This window comes from Protopterus annectens, chromosome 6.part0, assembly GCF_019279795.1.
Source record: "Protopterus annectens isolate FY-2018-M chromosome 6.part0, PAN1.0, whole genome shotgun sequence".
In the NCBI taxonomy this organism is placed as follows: Eukaryota; Metazoa; Chordata; order Ceratodontiformes; family Protopteridae; genus Protopterus; species Protopterus annectens.
Genome location: NC_056737.1, coordinates 411,964,197 through 411,984,499, shown reverse-complemented (window position 1 = coordinate 411,984,499; position 20,303 = coordinate 411,964,197). Strand labels below are relative to the sequence as shown.

General features: G+C 42.4%; 1 protein-coding gene across 1 annotated transcript in view; it reads right to left on the bottom strand.

Moving 5' to 3' along the window:
* Positions 1-20,303, bottom strand: part of RYR3 (ryanodine receptor 3) — a 3,250,282-nt gene that overhangs the window by 2,306,475 nt on the left and 923,504 nt on the right. Inside the window, exon 6 of the mRNA XM_044074157.1 lies at positions 5,341-5,453. Within this exon, the coding sequence (XP_043930092.1) occupies positions 5,341-5,453 (113 nt within the window). The remainder of the gene's footprint in view (positions 1-5,340; positions 5,454-20,303) is intronic.

Genomic DNA, 20,303 nt, shown 5'->3' with positions numbered 1-20,303 from the left:
GTCTGGATGAAAAATGATGAAAGGTTCCACAGCCATGAGTGCTTGTAACTCCGAGATCTGCCCTGGAGAGGTTATTGCTAGGAGCAGAGCTGTTTTCCAGGATAAGAATTTCATATCTGCTTTTGATAATGGCTCGAAAGGAGGCAGTGTGAGTTTTTCCAAAACATAATTGAGGTCCCAGGCGGGAAATGGTGCTCTCCTTGGAGGCCTAATGTTTTTGGCCCCTCTGAGGTACTGCCTTATTAAAGGATGAGAAAAGATAAGTGGTTCTGTATTGTAATGGGCTGAAATGGCAGAGGCATGAATCTTAATTGATGAGAAGGAAAGGCCTTTGTTCAGCATCTCAGTTAGGTATTGTAAAATCTGAGGGATATTTGGTACACACGTGTCAATGCCCTCTTCCTGGTTCCAAGCACAGAATCTCTTCCATTTTTCTGCATAAGATTTTCTGGTACTGGGCCTCCAGGCCTCCAAAATAACATCCATAACAGCTTTTGAAAGAGGAGTGATCTGAATGGCTACATTATCCGCCATGCTGCCAGATTTAAGGTCCTGAGTTGGCTGTGCACGATCTGATTGTTTTGTAGGGTCAGCAAGTGAGAAGTTTGAGGCAATATCCATGCTGTACCTTGAGACAAGCTCTTTAGGATTGGGTACCAGTGATGGCGTGGCCAGTCTGGTCCAATCAGTATCATTTTTGGCTTCTCTTATCTGACCTTTAGGAGTACACTGGGAAGGAGACGCAGTGGAGGAAAAGCATATACCGTTAGATTTTTTTCAGCTGAAGGATAGGGCATCCACTTTCCGTGCTTGCTTGTGATAAATCCTTGTGCAAAATCTCTGCAATTGGCAGTTGTGAGGGGAGGCAAATAGATCTATGTCTGGGCATCCCCATTTCCTTATTATCATGCTGAAGACTTGTGGATCCAGTTTCCATTCGTGGGGATCCATGAGGATTCTGGTTAGTTCGTCTGCCAGAGTATTTGTTTTTCCTGGCAGGAATTGTGCTTGCAGGTGAATTTGAAAAGCCAATGCTGTGTCCCATAAGGTCATTGCTTGTCTGCATAGGGGGCAGGAATGTGTACCTCCCTACTTGTTTATGTACCATATGACCCTAGTGTTGTCTGTCTTTATCAGTAACTGTCCTGGATGAAGGAGGTCCTTGAAAGCTGTCAGGGCATTTTGAACAGCTAGCATCTCTTTTTGATTGATGTGAAGATGCATCTGGTTTGCAGACCATGTGCCCTGAATACATTTTCCTGCCATATGGACTCCCCAGGCATAATCTGATGCATCCGTTGTCAGTGTCTGTCTGGCTGTGGGTAAACTGAATGGAAGACCCTTGTTGTGGTGATAGGCTTCTGCCCACCATCAAAACTCCTGTTGTAGGCAGGGAATGAGTGCAATTACTGTCTCTAGGCTGTAGCAATGTTGAGTCCAAACACTTTTTAGGTACCATTGTAGTTTCCTCATATGCAGTCTGGCATATGGAATTAGTAGAATGCAAGATGCCATGAAACCCAAGGCCTGCAGGATTTTCCTTGCAGATAAGTGGGTTTGTGTTGCCAATTTCTTGAAGTAAGTAGTCAGATGCTTTTGTTTGTCTGGCGTGAGATAAGCCATCTGGGTAGTTGTATTTAAGCTTGCACCTAGGAATATTATCTCTTGAGAGGGCACTAGGTTTGATTTTGTTTCATTTACTGTGTACCCTAGGCCAATTAGTAATCTTTTTACAAATGCCAGATGCTTCAGAAGAATGTCTTTGTTATCTGCTTGAATTAGGCAGTCGTCCAAATAGGGATATATTTGAATTCCTTTTTGCCTGCAAAACGCTATTACTGGTGCCAGGTATTTTGTGAAGACCCTGGGCGCAGTAGATAAGCCAAAGGGCAGTGCAGAGAATTGGTAATGCATTGAGCCAGCTATGAATCTGAGGTATCTTCTGCAAGGTTGTCTGATTGGGACATGCAGGTATGCCTCTTTTAGGTCCAAAGTTACGAGCCAAGCCTTCTTGCCCAGCATGAGCAGTAGCTGCTGTAGAGTCAACATCTTGAATTTTGGAACTTCCAGAAACATATTTAAAATTGACAGGTCCAGTACTGGTCTCCAGGTTTTGTCCTTTCTGGGTACTAGAAAAAGTCTAGAGTAAAATCCTTGTCCCTGCTCTTGTTGTGGTACTTGCTGAATGGCCCTCATGTCCATGAGGGCTGTAATTTGTTTTTGTGCCTCTGCCCATTGATTGTGTGGCAGGTCTGGCATACCTTTTGACCTTGGTAGGGTGTGAAAATGGAACCTGTAGCCTTGGGACACTATGTTCAGGACCCATTTGTCTTGGGTAACCATTTGGCAATTTGATGAAAAAAGTGCTAGTTTTCCCCCTAAGGGGGCTGTCAAAAGAAAAGTGCTTGGATCTGGAAGAGGGAAGTCATTGGGACTGTTTCCTGTAAGGTTGTGATTTGTCTTCTCCGCTTTTGGAGGTAGGAGCACCCCATTGTTTAGGCCTGTATGAGCCTTGGGGCTGAGCTCTGCCTCTGGGATGCCTGTATCTGCCTCTTTGTGGTCTGTCTGACACTGGAAAGGACCAATTTTTAGTGGGCCAGTTCCTGCTAAACCTGGGTGGCTGCACCTGTAAGAAATCCTTGACTGTCTGCATGGATTTTGCTTTATCCTTCATTTTTTTCAACACCTCTTCTGCTTTAGTACCAAACAAAGTTTCATGCTGTAATGGTGCATCTAATAATTTTGCTTTAACATGATCAGGCAGGTTCTGTTCCTTTAACCAAGCATGCCTTCTAATAACAGAACCTGTAACAGTGGCCCTGCAAGAGGCCTCCAGTGAATCATAGCCACATTGCAAAGTATGCTTTCCCACTTGTTCAGCTGCATGCAATAAATCCTGCAATTCTTTGTTCTCTGAACCTTCAGTATTTGTCAACAATTTCTTTTTAATCAGTGACATTAAATATTGCTGATATTTAAGCATATGAAACTGACAATTTAAAGCCCTTACAGCCAGGGTAGCAGAAGTGTAGACTTTTGTCCCCCATCTGTCTAGAGCCCTACAATCCCTATCAGAGGGGACAGGGTTTTTTGCAGTGGAAGCTTTAACCCTTTTGGGACCCTGAGATATAGTTTCTGGGTCAGCAGTGGGGTTTTTATATAGAAATGTATGAGAATCCGGGACCCTGTAGTACCTGTCTGGCTTAGCAGGTGCAGGGGGTAAAGAGTCAGGGGACAGGCCGGACTCTGAAAATACATCCTCTACAATATCCAGGACAGGTGGGATAGCAAGGGGTCTGTGCTGAGGAAGTAGCAGAAAGTCTCTGAGCCTTTTCTTAGATTCAGAATAATCTTGGCTCTCCCAGTGGAAATGCTCCCTCATGGTATGCAGGATTTCCCCAAAAGAATAATCCTCAGGAGGAGAGGCTGAAGGAATAGATTCTTCAGCATCAGAATCCTCATTGGGAAGCATGGAGTAATCCTGTTCAGAAGAGGAATCAGAGGAAACAGAAACCTGATCAGAAGAATCATACTCAGTCTCTTGCCTAGGCCTCTTATCAGGAGGGGGATGGGAGCCCCTGATCAAACTAATTAGGTCTTCGGCCATTTTGAGCATCTGTTTTTTAGGCATGGAAGTCTGAGAAGGAGAATGCTGTACTTGTTTCTTTGTCTTTAGAGCTGCTTTAGTCTTTGTCTTTGAAGCTGAAGATGGCTTAATATATAGTTGTGTAGGTCTGAAGACACCCTCAGAAGCCGATGCCTGCTCAGCGGCTCCGAACCCATCTGAGGGAATGATTTCCGAGTGTCCAATACCTTGAGTTACCAGAGGCCCAGTTGGCTCCACGTGGGAGTCAGAAGCGGCCTGTGGTTCTGAAGTAGCGGGTGCCAGGGGCTGCGAAAGCGCCTCACTGAGAACCGGTGAACTGGTGACTGGCCTAGCAGAAGCTTCGTCGTCGGTTTTGGACCACGGATGCCTATCCTTTTCCTTGTCCTTGCGTTTTTTGTAAACTCCAGTTGTCAGCTGGTCCGATGGCATTATATAATTAAATCTTCGGCCAAAGTAATGAAATGCAAAATCGAACTGACGCTTGATAGTGCGTTGGTTAAATCTAGCACAAAACCGACAGCTAGCAAAGTTGTGATCAGGGCCTAGGCAAGGAATACAGTAAGAGTGAAAATCCTTTTGAGGTATTTGCTTCCCACAAGAAATACAATTGTTAACTTTTTCTGACATCGGTCTGGAGCAAGAAAAAAGTTTCCCCAACGGGGTACTTAGCTTTAATGAATACTTCGGTTCTGAAATTCGGATTTGAAAATCTCAGGAGTAGGCCGACCGGCACTTGCGAACTGCTTTTGCTTCAGGCACCATGCGACAAGAAAGACTAAAGAAAATGGCGTCGGCTGCATCTTTTATACCCCTGGCGCACTGACGTCAAGGAGGAGGCGACAGCAACCGACGCTGGACCTAGACTTTGGAATTCTGGCTGACCGAGGGTAGCCTGCCAGCAGGATAACCCAAGAGTAATGACTGCAACAGTGAAACACGAACATCATAAAGAAGTTATGTACTCACCATAACGTTCCATGTTTGTAGTCCATCTCGCCCTTCATTCTTATGAACCCACCCTCCTACCCCCATCCATGTATCCTTGGAGGATCTGGAGACAAGATAGTATTTATCTTCCTTAGGGTGGAGACCTTTCATCTTTGTTGTTCCTTGTGGAAATACCTTTTATCACTTTTTTAGACAGCAGCAAACAAGATCTGGGGATTCTTAGCAGCAAACAAGATCTGGGGATTCTTACTAGTGCACTATGGGATACCTACCATGCCACGAGTCAACTGAGAGACTTAGAGCTTTGTAATTGGCTGATTCGGAGCCGAGGATTGGCTCCAAACCCATATGTAAGCATGAGGGGCGAGATGGACTATAAACATGGAATGTTATGGTGAATATATAACTTCTTTTTTTCTTGCAGTATACAAATTTCATTTTCCCAATTAGCATTTACTTTGACATTCCATAAATTGTTCATTTCCTTCCTTCCCTTAAATTTCACTCCTCCTCCTGAATATTACTCTGCATATATTGTTCCCACACCTTTCATTTATTTCTATGTAATATGAACTTTCCCTTTTCTAAATAACCCACCTCCAGTTTTTTTTTATCTCATCCTCTCCTATCTTAGCTAGTAATGCTAAGCCTCATCTTCCTCTAATCTTAGCATAATTAAGCTTTCCTTGAATACATGTATACGTATACAGACATAGAGAGACAGGGGTTTGTTTTTACAGTGTGGTATCTAAAAAAATAAATGATGCATTAAAGACCTTACTTACCAAATATCTCTCGGTGGAAACGCTGACAAGAATCAGGTCATCCCCTATTCGTACCTTCTCTCCTTCTGACCTCTGTTTGGAAGCAGGATGAATGGTCCACCAACAGGCCTCACCTAAAAAAACAAGACAATACTTTAGGTATTATTACTAATAATATCTAACTTAATTGGTTTCCATACAGTTTTACAGACACTATTAATTTAACAGTGTCTACCAATGTTGCACAGCAAATTAATTTCCCCAGTTAATACATTGTTGCAGTAGTGACATTTGATAAAAGTTAATTTTTCTTTCTTTCTTTCATTAAATTTTAACACACATGCGCACATGCAAATCCTTTTATATGATGCAGTCTATTTCTTTCATTAATTACTGACAGCTAATGCTGTGAGTTCACCAAAGAATAACATAAAGCCACAAAAACAGATAACAAAGAAAAAATACAGTTTTCATCAGAAAAATCTCAGGTAAGAAAACAAATGAATGCTTGCTGTTGAAACTGGAACTACATCAAAGAATCTGCCACATAACTTAACTAACAGCCAGCTTAGTGTACACATAAGCATCTTTACCATGGTCCTTTCTGCTAAATCATTGTTGTCCACATGGGCATTAAGTATAAATGCATCCTGCTTCTTGACGTCACTCTACTTAGAACTTAACCTACCATGACCAATCTTATTCTTGTAACCATCTCTCACTAGAATCCTTCTCTCTCCTCCAGTGCTCCCCTTATAACTAAGTTCTTTACTTCTAAAATCCCCATTCTGCCATTCCTGGCCACATTTCATAACACTCCCTTCCCCTGGCAGACTCTCTAACTTCTCTCTACCTGATCGTGTTTCCTACCCCCCCTTCCATGCCTGATAACTGTCTAAGGCACCTTGCTATTCTAGTTTTCCCTTTCTTGCAAAACTACATCTCCCAATCATTCATTTCTCCTCTTCTGTACTGCTTCTGCCTCAGATGTCTTCCCTTTATCTTGCTCTTCGTTGTATATTATCGTCACAACTTCTTTTCTCCTCCATCTACCATTCTCTTGCTTCTCTTCTCCTACTGTTCACTTTACTTCTCCTTTCCTGTCTTGTCTTCCTCCACCTCCTCCTTCTTCTCATGCCAGGACCTGTCTTAGTTCTCTTCCATGCTGCTATCAGTGCTTGATCCTACTACCTAATTTACTTTCTCTTTTCTGCCATCTTCTTCCTTGCCTGTCCCCTATAACCTTTGCTTAGTCTCTACTACTTATTGCTACCATTAGGTATGCAAGCTACCATAACTGGCTCTCCAGCTGCTGTAACCTCTGACATGCCTAAAAACCAAACTGCTCCCTACTACTCTCTAAGCTAAAATGTCACCCATAAGTTCTATACTTTACTCACCTCTCTCCTTAATACTTCTGCATCCCTGCTCATTATCCAGTGTGCATCCTTCCCCATTCTCTGCCAGTCTATTTTTATTTTAATTTTCCTGTCTTCTACCTGAATCTGGCTTAAATCTCAATCCTTAATAACTTTGGTCGAAGTAGTGTTGGGCTATGATCCTCTGCTTCACAGCTGTTAGTTTAGCAGTAAGAAGAATTGTAAACCATGCATCTGATGTTGTCAATTTTCCATTCCATCCTCAACTGTTGGGTTCAGATCCAATCCTCTGATCTGACTCAACCATTACTAAAGTTCATGGCCACCAAAAAGCTCTTGAGCTCCTCCCTTACCCATAATGCACCAGCCTCTATCATACCTCAGATCTCATTTGCAGCTTTTCATGGATAGGCATGGTCAGCCTCCACTCTTGAGGTTTTTTTCAGATAAGTGTGTTTCTCTCTTAAAGTTTCCCTTTTTCTATTGTAAATCTTATTAATCTCATTATATCTTCAAGTGTTTGGTTTGGATCCAAACCTCAGATCTGACTCGGCCGTTACTAAAGCTTGTGGTAACCAAAAAAGCTCTCAAGTTTCTTCCTTAATCATAATACACAGACCCCTAACATACTTCAGATCTTATTTGCTGCTTTTCGTGAAAAGATGTGGTTAGTCTTACCTTTTGAGTTTCCTTAAAGATAAGTGTAGTTTTCCACTTTAATCTCTCTTTATGTATGTAATATATGTATATGTATATATATATATATATATATATATATATATATATATATATATATATATATATATATATATATATATATATATATATATATATATATATATATATATATATATATGTATATATATATTTATATATATATATATATATATATATATTATATATATATATTTATATATATATATATATATATATATTTATATATATATATTTATATATATATATATTTATATATATTTACATATATATATATATATATATCTACTTCAGAATGTCGACCATTCAGAATGCCGACTTTCATATGGCCGACACCATATCATCGACATTCTGAAAGACCGACATCCTGAAATAGCACCATTTACCTACCTGTAAACACAGTAAAAGTGTGTTATGCAGGGGGGCAAGCCCACCTGCACCCCCACACCCCCTGCTACTTAAATATTCTCACTCCGAGATCCCACTACAGTGCAGGAAAAGGAAATCTCCCAGTCCCGCACTGTAGCGGGATCTCTGCTATCATTTGTCGGCCTTTCAAACATTTGCTCATATGGTGTCAGCCATATGAGTTTCAAACATTTGAAAGTTCGAACAAATGAAGGGCTCCCATCTATGGATCCCCTATGAAATCCCGAACGCTCGCATTCCTGATGCCCAAAATGCGAGACCACATGCCTGAAACACCAAAACACCGAAAAACCAAAACCGCAAAATTCAAAATCGCTAAACGTATACCATACATACAGCACACACACATGAACATTCACACACCTTCCCCAGAACACAAACAAACAAACCTACACTACAGACAAGCAGGGGGTCAAGCCCCCCTGCACCCCCCCTACATAAATATTCTAACTCCAAGGTCGCACTACACAGACACTCATGAAAAAAAACCCACACACCACCATTCCCCTTGCACAAACACATCACATTCACAACACACACACACTACAACCTCTAACCAAACACACACAGAAATACTTACCCTACCCTCCACCTACCCATTCACAAACCGCAACACCAGAACTGCGAATTTCAACATGTCCGATCATCGGGATTTTGAAATTCGCGATTCTGGGGATTTCGGTATTTAGAGCTTTCGGCTTTATTATCTCAGGATTCTGAAATTCGGTATTCAGAATTTCGAGATTATAAGGTGCTCCTATATATATATATATATATATTTATACGTATGCATATTACTCCTTTACCATCTTACATTTTTGAGATGCACACTCCTGTTGAGACCCCCATATAAATATCCGACCCCACCATGGAATTTGAACTTGCTACTGCAGGTCTTAATTCATTCTCCATTTGAGACAGCAGCTAAATGCAATCTTAAGTTCCTGAACTGGAAAGCTATCTTTCTAGTGGCCATTACCTCTGCTAGAAGCATTGTCCTCTAAACCTCCCTACTTAATCTTTCATAAAGATAGAATAACATTATGGACCTTCCCAAGGTGGTGTCAGAATCCAATATCAATGAGTCCATTAATTTGCCAGTTTTCTTTCCTAAATTTGCAAATAAAAGTGAATATATGTTGCATTTATTAGATGTTGACAGACAATTAAGTTTTTACTTATACAGAACAAAAGAAATTAGCAAGACAGAGCAATTATTTGTGTCCTTTGCAGATTCTAAATTGGACAAACCAGTTGCAAAATAACTTTAGCCAGATGACTGACGGATTGCATACCCTTCATCTATAACAAGTTGGGTCCAATCTTACAAAAACCTTTAAGAGCCCACTCAACTAGGTCCATGGCAACTTCTTCAGTGTTTCTAGATCTTCATTAGATGATATATGTGCAGTTGCAACTTGGGCAAATCTTCATACCTTTATCACTCGTTACAAACTGGATCTGGTCTCGAGGGGAAGAGCAGCCTTTGGATCAGCTGTGCTCAGGAATATCCTTCCACTGAGTCCACTGGGGATTTTAGGTAGCTGGAGATTCTGTCCCAACAGATGAGGATAGAATGAAAATTAACATCAGATACAAATGTTGTGTACTTACCATAATATTCCATCTGTCTTGTCCATTTTCATTTTTCATCAACTTCCCACTCAGCAACTCCCAACCCTTTTCATAATGGATTTCTGTAACAGTATGAAATTATAAGGATACTGCTGTTCTTAATACTGAGCTCCAAATATGGCCTTTCTGTCAGGAAAGTTACAGTAGTTCCTTCTATTTTATGTAAAACAGCAAACAAGATCTGAGGTATGTTAGGGGTTGATGCATTATGGGTAAGGGAGGAGACTGAGAGTTTTTTGGTGGCCGTGAGCTTTAGTAATGGCCGAGTTGGATCTGAGGGTCAGATTCAAACCCAACAGTTGAGGAAGAATGAAAATGGACAATATAGATGGAATGTTATGGTAAGTACATAACTTTTTTTATCTTTTACAGCATTGAAAGATATTGATTTTGCTGGCTTGAGTGAGATTGGAAAACTTCATGAACACAGCATTCATTCTCTAAATGATTACCTATTTAATCCAGTTAGGTTCATGGGGAAGCTGGAACCTATCCCAGCCCTCTGTGGGTGCAGAGAAAAAAAACTAATGCTGGATGGGGTGCCAGCCCATTGCAGGATGCACATTCACACTCACTAATCCAATACCTTGTGACAATATGTACAATTGTCAGATCGCCTGCTGTGCTCTTTTGAGATATGGAAGGAAAGCAGAGCATCTGGCAAAAACCCACATGGGCACAGGGAAGACATAAATACTCTGCACAGAAGGCACCACTGCCAAATACAGAACTGGAGAACCAAGCACTATGAGGTAACAACATGGCCCACTGTACCACTGTGCTGATCTGAATACAACTTCTGTTGTTGTTGTTGTTGTTGTTGTGTCTTTTGGCTTTTCCCGGTTAGGGGTCGCCACAGTGGAACTCTGGTCCGCTAATGATTGGTAGTAGATTTTTACATGCCGAGTTGCCAGCCCTGACACACAACCTTAAACGAAGGTACACCCATTCACGCATGTCTCCACACAGAAGACGCTCTAGCTGAGAATCGAACAGGACAACGTTTTACTGTAAGGTGACAATGCTACCGCAGCACCACCACCGCAGCAAATACAACTTCTGCTGAAAAATTAAAAATTGGATTTGCGTTTAAAATCTAATGGTACTTTTACACTGATTTTACCGTAGGACAAACTGACTTTTTCTGATTGAAAATGTAGGCATTTCTTTCATAAATGCTACTTTACTGTATGGTTTAAGGTTACAAAATCTAGTTGTGCTTCCATAGGCAATAAATAAATAAAATATTTGTTGCATCTTGAATTAGTTTATCTTGGAATTATTTGTTAACATTTAGCTTGCAAAAAAACTTGGATAATTTTGTGGTTAACAGATGATGTTAAGTTGTCAATCTCGCCTTCATTCTTGCTTGATGGGCTACTCTAAGATAATAATTGTTATTTATGTTAATAGTACTATATTAGCTGCCACTGCATACCATTTAATGTCATTAAACTGATCTCTGTTATTCAAGTAACTAATCATATTCACTAAAGTCAGAATCACCAACATGATTAAGAAAAACATTCCTGTGACTATCATAAAAAGAAATAAGAAGTTATGTACCTACCATAACGTTCCATGTTAGTTGTCTTCTCTCGCCTTCTTTCTTGCTTGATGGGTTCGGAGCCGATCCTCGGCTCCGACTCGGCACTTGCTAAGCTCGAGAGTCACTTTTACCAGCTCGAGGCAGCCCCATATCCCATGATGCAAGGCGGTAAGTACCCAGATCTCGTTTGCCGCTTCGCTGATGAGGTCCTCCTTTTACCAGCTCCTGGTAAGTGATTTGCTACTTTGCTATTTTAGCCCCCTTTAACAAAAAAACCCTTTTTTATTAGTTTTAATTTAGTTTTAAACATTTTCTGACAGAAAATTCCCTGTCTCTTCTAATTTTTTTAGTCAGACTTTTACCCATCACATCCCCCCCTGTTAGGGTATGTGTGTGTTTCTAGTTATACCTTTTTGGTATATTTAATTTAAATTCTTTGACTGGTGTGTGTGTGCTTGTGTTACACCATGTCTAAAGAAAGGGTCTCAGGCTTTAAGAAGTGTGACTCGTGCTGTCAGAAGATGTCTCTGACAGACGGTCACACTTCTTGCCTGTATTGCCTGGGGCCTCTTCACCTGCAGGACTCCTGTGCTATATGTCATTCTTTCAGCCAGAGAGTCCTGCAGGAAAGAAGAAATAAGTTAATACTGAGGGGCCTTCTTAAGCCGAGGGCTCTCCGGCTAAGTCGGCTCCATCCAAGACTGCCAAGTCTTCCAAGGCCCAGGCTTCTGTGTCAAAGCCTGCGGCCTCGGCTCCGACTCGTTCTGAGTCAAGATCGGCTCTGGCTGGAGCCGATTCTGGCTTAACTAAGCCTTCGGCACCGATGGCTATCGGTGCCGATTCTGCATCGACCACTTCGGTGTCGGCTCCGATCGGTTCCGACCACCATGTGGCTCAGGCATCGGTGTCGGCTCCGATCGGCTCCGACACCGTTACTTTTGTGGCTGTATCGGCTCCGGCTGGAGCCGATGCATCGAGAACACCTGTCGGCTCCGATAAGTTGTTGGCTCCGACAGGTTCAATAGTTTCATCGGTTCCGATGGCTCCTTCGAGGAAGAGGTCTAGGTCTCCTTCCTTGGAGCCGATACTTTCGGCTCCGGCTTCACCTCTCCTCTCGGAACGGAGCCATCGGAGCCGATCTTCAAGGTCATCCAGGCTTTCTGACCATGATTTAGAGAGAGTGGTCAGTAGATTACTTAAGTCACAGGCACTGGCCCAAATGTTACATAGTCCGTCTCAACAGGCGACTATTGGTCCACACCCATTGCAGTTCCTCCTTCAACTCTACCCCAGAGCTTGGAGTTGGAGTCTTCGAATGGTTACTGCTACGGCTGAGGGACAGATACCCCTTCTGTTCCTTCAGCCTCTACTCTTATCTCCTCTTGAGACCTTCCTTAGAGGGATTCGTGGCGGGCTTCCATGGTCTCCTCCGAGGGGTGAGTAGCATCGGACCCTTGTCGAACCCGCTCTTCCCTTGGAGCCTCGGCCTTGGTGAGCTCGGCTCCGACATCTGCCTCGGAGACTTCCCTTCGGTGGTCCCTGGGTTCCTAGCTCTTGAACGGGTTCTCTCGGACCTGCCTGGGAGGGAGCATTCGAGGTGATGAAGAGTGTGCTGGCCTCTGGTATCAGCCAGCAGTCTGTTCCCTTAGCTCCTCCCTCTGTAGTGCCTGTTGACATCTCTGCCACTTCTCTTGCTACAGGACCCAGAGATCCTCCGCCTCAGGTTTCCCCATTGGGAATTTCCCCCTCTTCCGAGGATTCTCCTGATGTTTCAGGAGATCCTCCTAGGAAGAGGACTTGTAAGAGGAAACATGTAGACTCCCCCGAGTCTATCACTTCAGATACTGACTTTGATGAGTCAGAGGGATCCCCAAGATCCCCTCTGAGGATGTCTCCTTCTCAGACATCCTAGAACTCCTTAGACAGAGGGGAAACTGGCCCACCAATAATCCCTCTGAGGATGAGTCAGTATACCTAGAGGCGTTTGGATCTCGGCCCTCCACCTCCTGGGTGTCTCCGCCTTCGACCCCTTATGCAGGTTATTGCCCGAAGGCGTGGGCTGCTCCTGACTCTGTAGAGCCAGTCCCTAGGAGGCCTTCAAAATTTATTACTGCCCGTGTGATAAGCAATTCCTCACTAAGGGTGTCCCGCTGATGCCATGGTGGTGGCTGCTGCCACCAAGAAGGAACTTGCAGATCCTTCCGTGCCGTCCATCCTCCTAATAAGGACTCTAGGACCATGGATAGGTGCGGTGGCGGATGTTTTCCTCAGCGACCTTTGCTATGCGTTCGCTGAATTACCTATGTCACTTCACCAGACTCCAAAGGGATATCCTTAAGGAGCTAGGTGATGTTGTTCAGAATCCTACAGCTGCAGGAGCTCAGGAAAAAATTGCTTCGCAGCTAGGAACCCTTAATTCCATTGCAAACTCCTCCATGCGGCTAATATCATATGCTGCTGATGGAGCGAGTAGGGCCGCAGGTACAGGTGTGGCTCTTAGACGCCAAGCCTGGATGCGGCTATGTGACTTTGCAGATCCCTTTAAGGCGTCCTTCACAAATTATCCCTTTGATGGGTCAGCTTTGTTTGGCCCTCAAGTGAAGGAAACTTTGACCAGGTGTGAGCAGGATGGCAAGACTCTTTCTGCCGTAGGAGTCCGTTTTTCCACCCCTTCTAGACCTTACCCCAAAGGACAGAAAGGTGGCAAAATGTGGTTCCACAAATCCCAAGGAGTCACGCCGGATTCACGTGGTCAGTTTACCCCTAGAGGCAGAGGGGGTAACAACAACAGACGCCGCTCTGGAGGCGGAGGGGGTCCAAAAAACCAGGGAAACAGAGAGCCTCTCTCTGACAAGCCCTTTCAGCATCCCTGAGATGTTGCCCGGCTGTCCCTCCTTGGAGGCAGTCGGGGGAAGATTATCACTGTACCCAGAAGCCTGGCATTCCCTCACTCAAGACAGATGGGTACAGTCGATCATATCCAAGGGTTACATAATTCCTTTCGAGGAAAGTCCTTTCCCCTCAAATTCCCTTCCAGATGTACCACACGGTCTAAGGGAAATTGCAGAGTTAGAAGTCTCAAAACTACTGCAAAAAAGAGCCATTCAGCCAGTTACAACAGACCATTCAGAGCCCGGAATCTACTCAAGGTTCTTTTGGTCCCCAAAAGACGGGAGACTGGAGACCAATATTGGATCTCAGCAGACTCAACAAGTCTGTGAGGAAGACAAGATTCGAATGGTCACTCTTCAGTCAATTCTGCCCTTCTTACAGAAGGACAACTGGATGTGCTCAATAGATCTTCAGGATGCGTACTATCACATCAAAATTCACAGATGCTCCAGGAGATTTCTCCGCTTCGGCTGGGGTCCAGTCATTTCCAGTTCAGAGCCCTGCCCTTTGGTCTCACTACAGCCCCCAGAGTGTTCACCAAATGCATGGCAGTGGTCACGGCTCATCTGAGACGTCAAGGATTCCAGGTGTTTCCGTATCTCGACGACTGGCTCCTGTCAGCCACCACCAGGCATCAGCTTATTCAAGCCAGGGATTACACAATAAATCTTTGTTCTCATTTGGGCATCTCGATCAACTTCGAAAAGTCATCCTTATTGCCCTGCCAGTCTATTACTTTCATAGGCGCAAACTTAAACACTGTTCGGATGTCAGCTACCCTTACAGATCAAAGAGTTTCAGACATTCAAAGTCATGTCAGGATCATTCTAGCCAACAAGAAAGTACAGGCCAGAATGGTTCTAAAGGTATTAGGCCTCATGGCTGTGGCCATTACTCTTCTTCCCCTGGCTCGCTTCTACATGCGCCTTCTTCAGTGGATGCTGTTCACACAGTGGTCATACCAACAACTTCCAATGCGTCACCAGATTCTGGTGACACAGATTTGCAAAGTTCATCTTGCCTGGTGGATCACATCTCCCCAGGTTCACCAAGGCAGACACTTTGTACCCCCATCCCCGGTAGCCACTGTCACCACGGATGCCTCCCTGATCGGGTGGGGGGGTCATTATCAGGGCAGGATGGTTCATGGGACGTGGCAGCCGTTCGAATACCACCTGCACATAAATGTCCTGGAGATGAGAGCAGTGCTTTTAACGTTGCAAGCCCTCAACGACTTTCTTCCCGTAGGGACAATTGCAGTCCACACAGACAACATGTCTGTAGTTTGGTATATCAACAAACAGGGTGGAACCAAGTCCTACCCCTTGTGTCGAGAAGCTCTCAGACTATGGCAATGGGCAATCTCCTCTCATCGGTTTCTGGTAGCAATGCATATCCCTGGGAAAACCAAAATTGTAGCGGACAGATTGAGCAGAGCTATTCTCATGCCTCACGAGTGGTCTCTCAAGCAATCTATAGCGGAAGAGATTTTTCTGGAATGGGGTCGTCCATGTTGCGATCTTTTTGCTACTCCCCAAAACAGCAAATGCCCAGATTTCTTCTCTCTCTTCCCTCTTCCAGGCCATCCCCCCAGAGACGCTCTGACCCAGGATTGGCCCCAGGGACTTCTTTATGCCTTCCCTCCATTTCCTCTGATCCCTCAAGTTATCCAGAAAGCAACCGTTTTGAGAGCCAAATTGATTCTCATTGCTCCTTACTGGCCTCGACAAGTTTGGTTCCCGTTCCTCCATCGTCACCTTTTGGTGCAGCCGTGGCATCTGGACCCAGTGCCAGATCTTCTGATTCACCAATCCGGTCAGCTGCACTGGTCTATCCCTTCTCTCAACCTCACAGCATGGTTGCTCCACTTCCTTCCTTAGCCAGGCTTCCTTTGATCTCTAACCCAGTTAGAGACATCATAGTAGCTTCTTTAAAATCCTCTACCAGGAGGATTTATGCAAGCAAATGGAAACGTTTCTCTTATTGGGCTAAAGCCAAGAATATTGATCCCTTCACTGCCCCTGTTCAGGCAGTCCTGGACTTCTTAGCAGAGATTTTTCATGCAGGCTCCTCTTCTTCCACAGTCAGAGTTCAATTGGCTGCTATCTCGAACTTTCATGTCGGGATCGCAGATCACAATATTATGTCCCATAGGCTCTGCAGGGCCTTCTTGAAAGGAATTTTCCTGCTAAAGCCTCCAATCAGGAATCCTCCTCCTCAGTGGGATCTAAATTTAGTGCTGACATCCTTGATTCTTCCCCTTGAGCCAGCTGTTTCTTGTTCCCTGAAATTTCTTTCTTGGAAAACTTTATTCCTAGTGGCTATTACATCGGCCAGGAGGGTGTCTGAACTTCATGCTCTATCGGTTCGACCCCCTATTTGGTTTTTCACAAAGACAGAGTATCATTGAGAACTAATCCGACCTTTTGCCTAAGGTCGCCTCAAAGACCAATTTGAATCAATCCATTGATCTCCCTGTATTTTTCCTAACTATTCAGACAGAGCCAAACAAAAACTACATTATCTTGATGTCCACCGTCAACTCAGATATTATTTGGACAGAACAAAAAAATTTAGGAAATCTGATCAACTTTTTGTGTCCTATGCGGATAATAAGAAGGGCCTTCCTGTTTCTAAAGTGACCTTGTCTAGATGGCTTTCTTGGCTCATCTCTGAAATTTATCTGCTCAGGGGAAAACAGCTGTGCTCAAAACCTAAAGCACATTCAACTAGGAGCTTAGCTACTTCTACAGCCTTTCAAGCTAGACTTCCTTTAGACACTATTTGTGCAGCGGCCACTTGGGCCACTCCTCATACTTTTGTTTCCCACTACAAATTGGACTTGGCCTCCAGGGACAGAGCCAGTTTTGGCTCTACAGTCCTCAAGAGTCTGTTCCATTGAGCCACCCAGGATAGAGGTGCTAGGGACGTGGTCCCATCAAGCAAGAATGAAGGCGAGATTGACAACTTAACATTAAGAAGTTATGTACCTACCATAACGTTCCATGTTAGTTGTCTTCTCGCCTTCTTTCTTGCGACCCTCCCTCCTTCCCCCAGGCCTGGACAGACCTTTTTATAAGAAATTATTATGCTGAAGACCATTCAGACCTGGTCCTTCTTCCATCCTGTAAGTTTTCTTTCTTCCGTTTGGAAGTGTTTTTATGCTTGGTGCTATTGCCCTTTGTCATCAAACGAGATCTGGGTACTTACCGCCTTGCATCATGGGATATGGGGCTGCCTCGAGCTGGTAAAAGTGACTCTCGAGCTTAGCAAGTGCCGAGTCGGAGCCGAGGATCGGCTCCGAACCCATCAAGCAAGAAAGAAGGCGAGAGAAGACAACTAACATGGAACGTTATGGTAGGTACATAACTTCTTATTTCTTTTTATGATAGTCACAGGAATGTTTTTCTTAATCATGTTGGTGATTCTGACTTTAGTGAATATGATTAGTTACTTGAATAACAGAGATCAGTTTAATGACATTAAATGGTATGCAGTGGCAGCTAATATAGTACTATTAACATAAATAACAATTATTATCTTAGAGTAGCCTTTCTCATGAGCTACTTCAGAAAAGCTTTCGTAAGGATAGCTGCATTGCATAAAATTTAAATGAGCAAAGTCTTCACATTGCTTTCTCAGCATTTATTTATTTATTAAAGGCTGCTGATCATGTACTGCTACACCTGATATTTAAGCATTCCCTTGACCATTCCTTCCTGTCCAGAGAGCAACCCATACTTTAAACATATGCCACTGCCTCTCACATGCATACATGATGTAGGAAATCTAAAAATAAAATGTGCAAGTGAAATGTAAAATTATAAAACTACTTTGGCAAATATGTATGTAGTTTCTTAAAGGGGGATTATGGTCAGAAACAGAAAAACAAACAAAATAATTATCCTGATGCTCCATACAGTACTAAAGTTCCTACAGTATTGCTTATAGTTAATGGAGTCTTCAAATGGGTTTGAGTCCCCTCCCCCCAAAATGGCCTGATGGGAAAGGTTATATTGATGTTATTTTGTTATTTCAGGTAAACTTTCTCCTTCTCCAAATGAAGTCTTTGTTCACAGGTGATGGCATTATATTGACTATCCTTCTCTTCCAGGTAGTACCGTCCATTCGTTTATAATAACAGAATTCAAAATTATTGCTTACTTTCAGAATCTCTGGGTAGAATTACACTATTTTTTTTTCCAGTGACACTCTGATTTGGTTTTGTAATGTTTTAAGATCCTGCAATAAGCCCTTTTTTGTTTAGCAACATTAGATTTTTATAAAGTTTTTGCAAAGTTAGAAAATAGCTTAAGACTGCAGGGTCTCCTCATTTATTCCTGTATGAGTGGCATTGGGTATCCTGCAATTCCAGATTCAGCTGTTCTCACTCCTGCAAATGATGTATTCAAAAATAAGTGACTACCTGAAAGTTGGAAAATGGCCTTGATTTCTGTAATTTAAAAAATGGGAAATAAACTGTATCAGCCTTCATCTTATACACCAGTCTTTGTCCTTAATGCTGACTGCAAGTTGTTTTTATTGCTAGTAGCCAATAGAATAGCACTGTGGCTCCCAGTACTTATTCTTAAGGACCATCCTGGGGTTGTCTAGGGAGGAAAAATGTTTAACATTATCATTAAGACACTGCTTTTGATAGGGAATGAAAATAAACAGAAAATAAGTTTAGGAATTCTCAGCTTTGATGAAGAAAAAGCCTTTGATATAGTAAGGTATTTATTCTGGCACTGAGGGCCTGCATGTTCTCTATGGGTTGTATAGACTTGACAGTACAGATATATCAAAGGTTGTCTGCAAGAATGAAAATTGAAGGTTATTTTTCACAGCTATTTTAAGATTTCTAAAGTAAACCAACATAAACTGTCCCTTATCACCAGTTTTGTTAACTGTCTAGTTAGAACCATTGGCTAGTAAGTTAAGGTTCATTAAAAGAATGGATAATCTATGTAGAGAGTAAACTTACAACTTCTAACTGTATGCCAACAACCTATTTGTTTACCTGGAAGATCCAGGCCAGCAACTTAAACTATTACTGGGGACCATTAAGGCATTTGGGAACTTATCTGGGGAAAAAAATTAAATGAAATCAAAACATCCTCGTTAACTATAAATTATTGACCATCTGTCCACCTTAGGTATACATTTCCATACTTATGGAACTACCACTAAATAAAGTACATTTGGATTCTCATAGTCATTGACCTTCCAAATATAGTATAATTAGTATATTTGCAACTCACAGCCATATGTGACTAATTAGCAAGATTTCCTACTGAATTTTCAGTAGTGGGTCCAAAGAGTATAAATATTTATATCACCTCATATACTTTATATTTCACAGACAATCTTGACCTCCTTTCTCCTGAGGGTTTCTTCAAAAAAATTGACTAACTGGTCTAAAATTTCATGCAGATTCAGAACCAACACAGAGTCTCATGGAAAACCATTTTTCTTCCAAAAGTGTTAGCAGGGCTGGGAGGTCCTAACCCTCAGGTCTATAATGTAACATATACCCTGAAATACTTTCATAACTCGAAGAGAGCAGAAGAGAGTAGAACATGAATCCTCCTGGAAAGACATCATCCTTAGTGAATTTAAAAGAATACATGTAAACTTATAACACCATTTTTGACAGAATGGCAAAAGACACCAACTCTTTCTACATAAGTGGAGACTTTGCATGAACTACCCACTCTGTTTTGCATAGTTATAACTTCCAATTTAGAGAAACAAGTTACAGCCTATAACTATAGCTACATTTCAGAAAAGATGTGACAAACACTTAGTCTCTATTCTTGATGATACTTATTCACTGGGAGTCATGCTAAAAAATGAAATTTTGAAGAATGGCGTTCTCTTGGGGATGAATTCAGTTTCACTAATAGGAATCTGTTAAGATATAATAAATGGGTTAGAAGCTTTAAAAAACTTAAAGAATATACTATTAAAGATGGGAATAGACATGGAATCATTGGAGTTTTTGGAGGTGAAAGGCAGTAATGACTGGATTTAGCATTTGTGAAAATTTAAAAAATTTAAAAATAACTTTGAAAGAAATATGGGAATTCAATTATCGAAGAATTGGGAGAGGATAATCTTATGCCACAGATATGCAACTGTTTCAAAAAGCTACAGATGTTCATTTTACAATGTCCCTACAAGTATTTCTATACTCCTTCCAGATTGTTTAGGATGTTTTCAGTGACAAACCCAGCAAACTGTAGGTGTAATAGCCAGTTTTAGGATAGTGCATGCATACATTAGAAGGCTGTATTGCATTGAATCAGATTAAAATAGATGCCTGTGTAAATCAAATCTGGTAGTGTAGAATACAGATAGACTATCCTCTTTAGATAATATCAGAG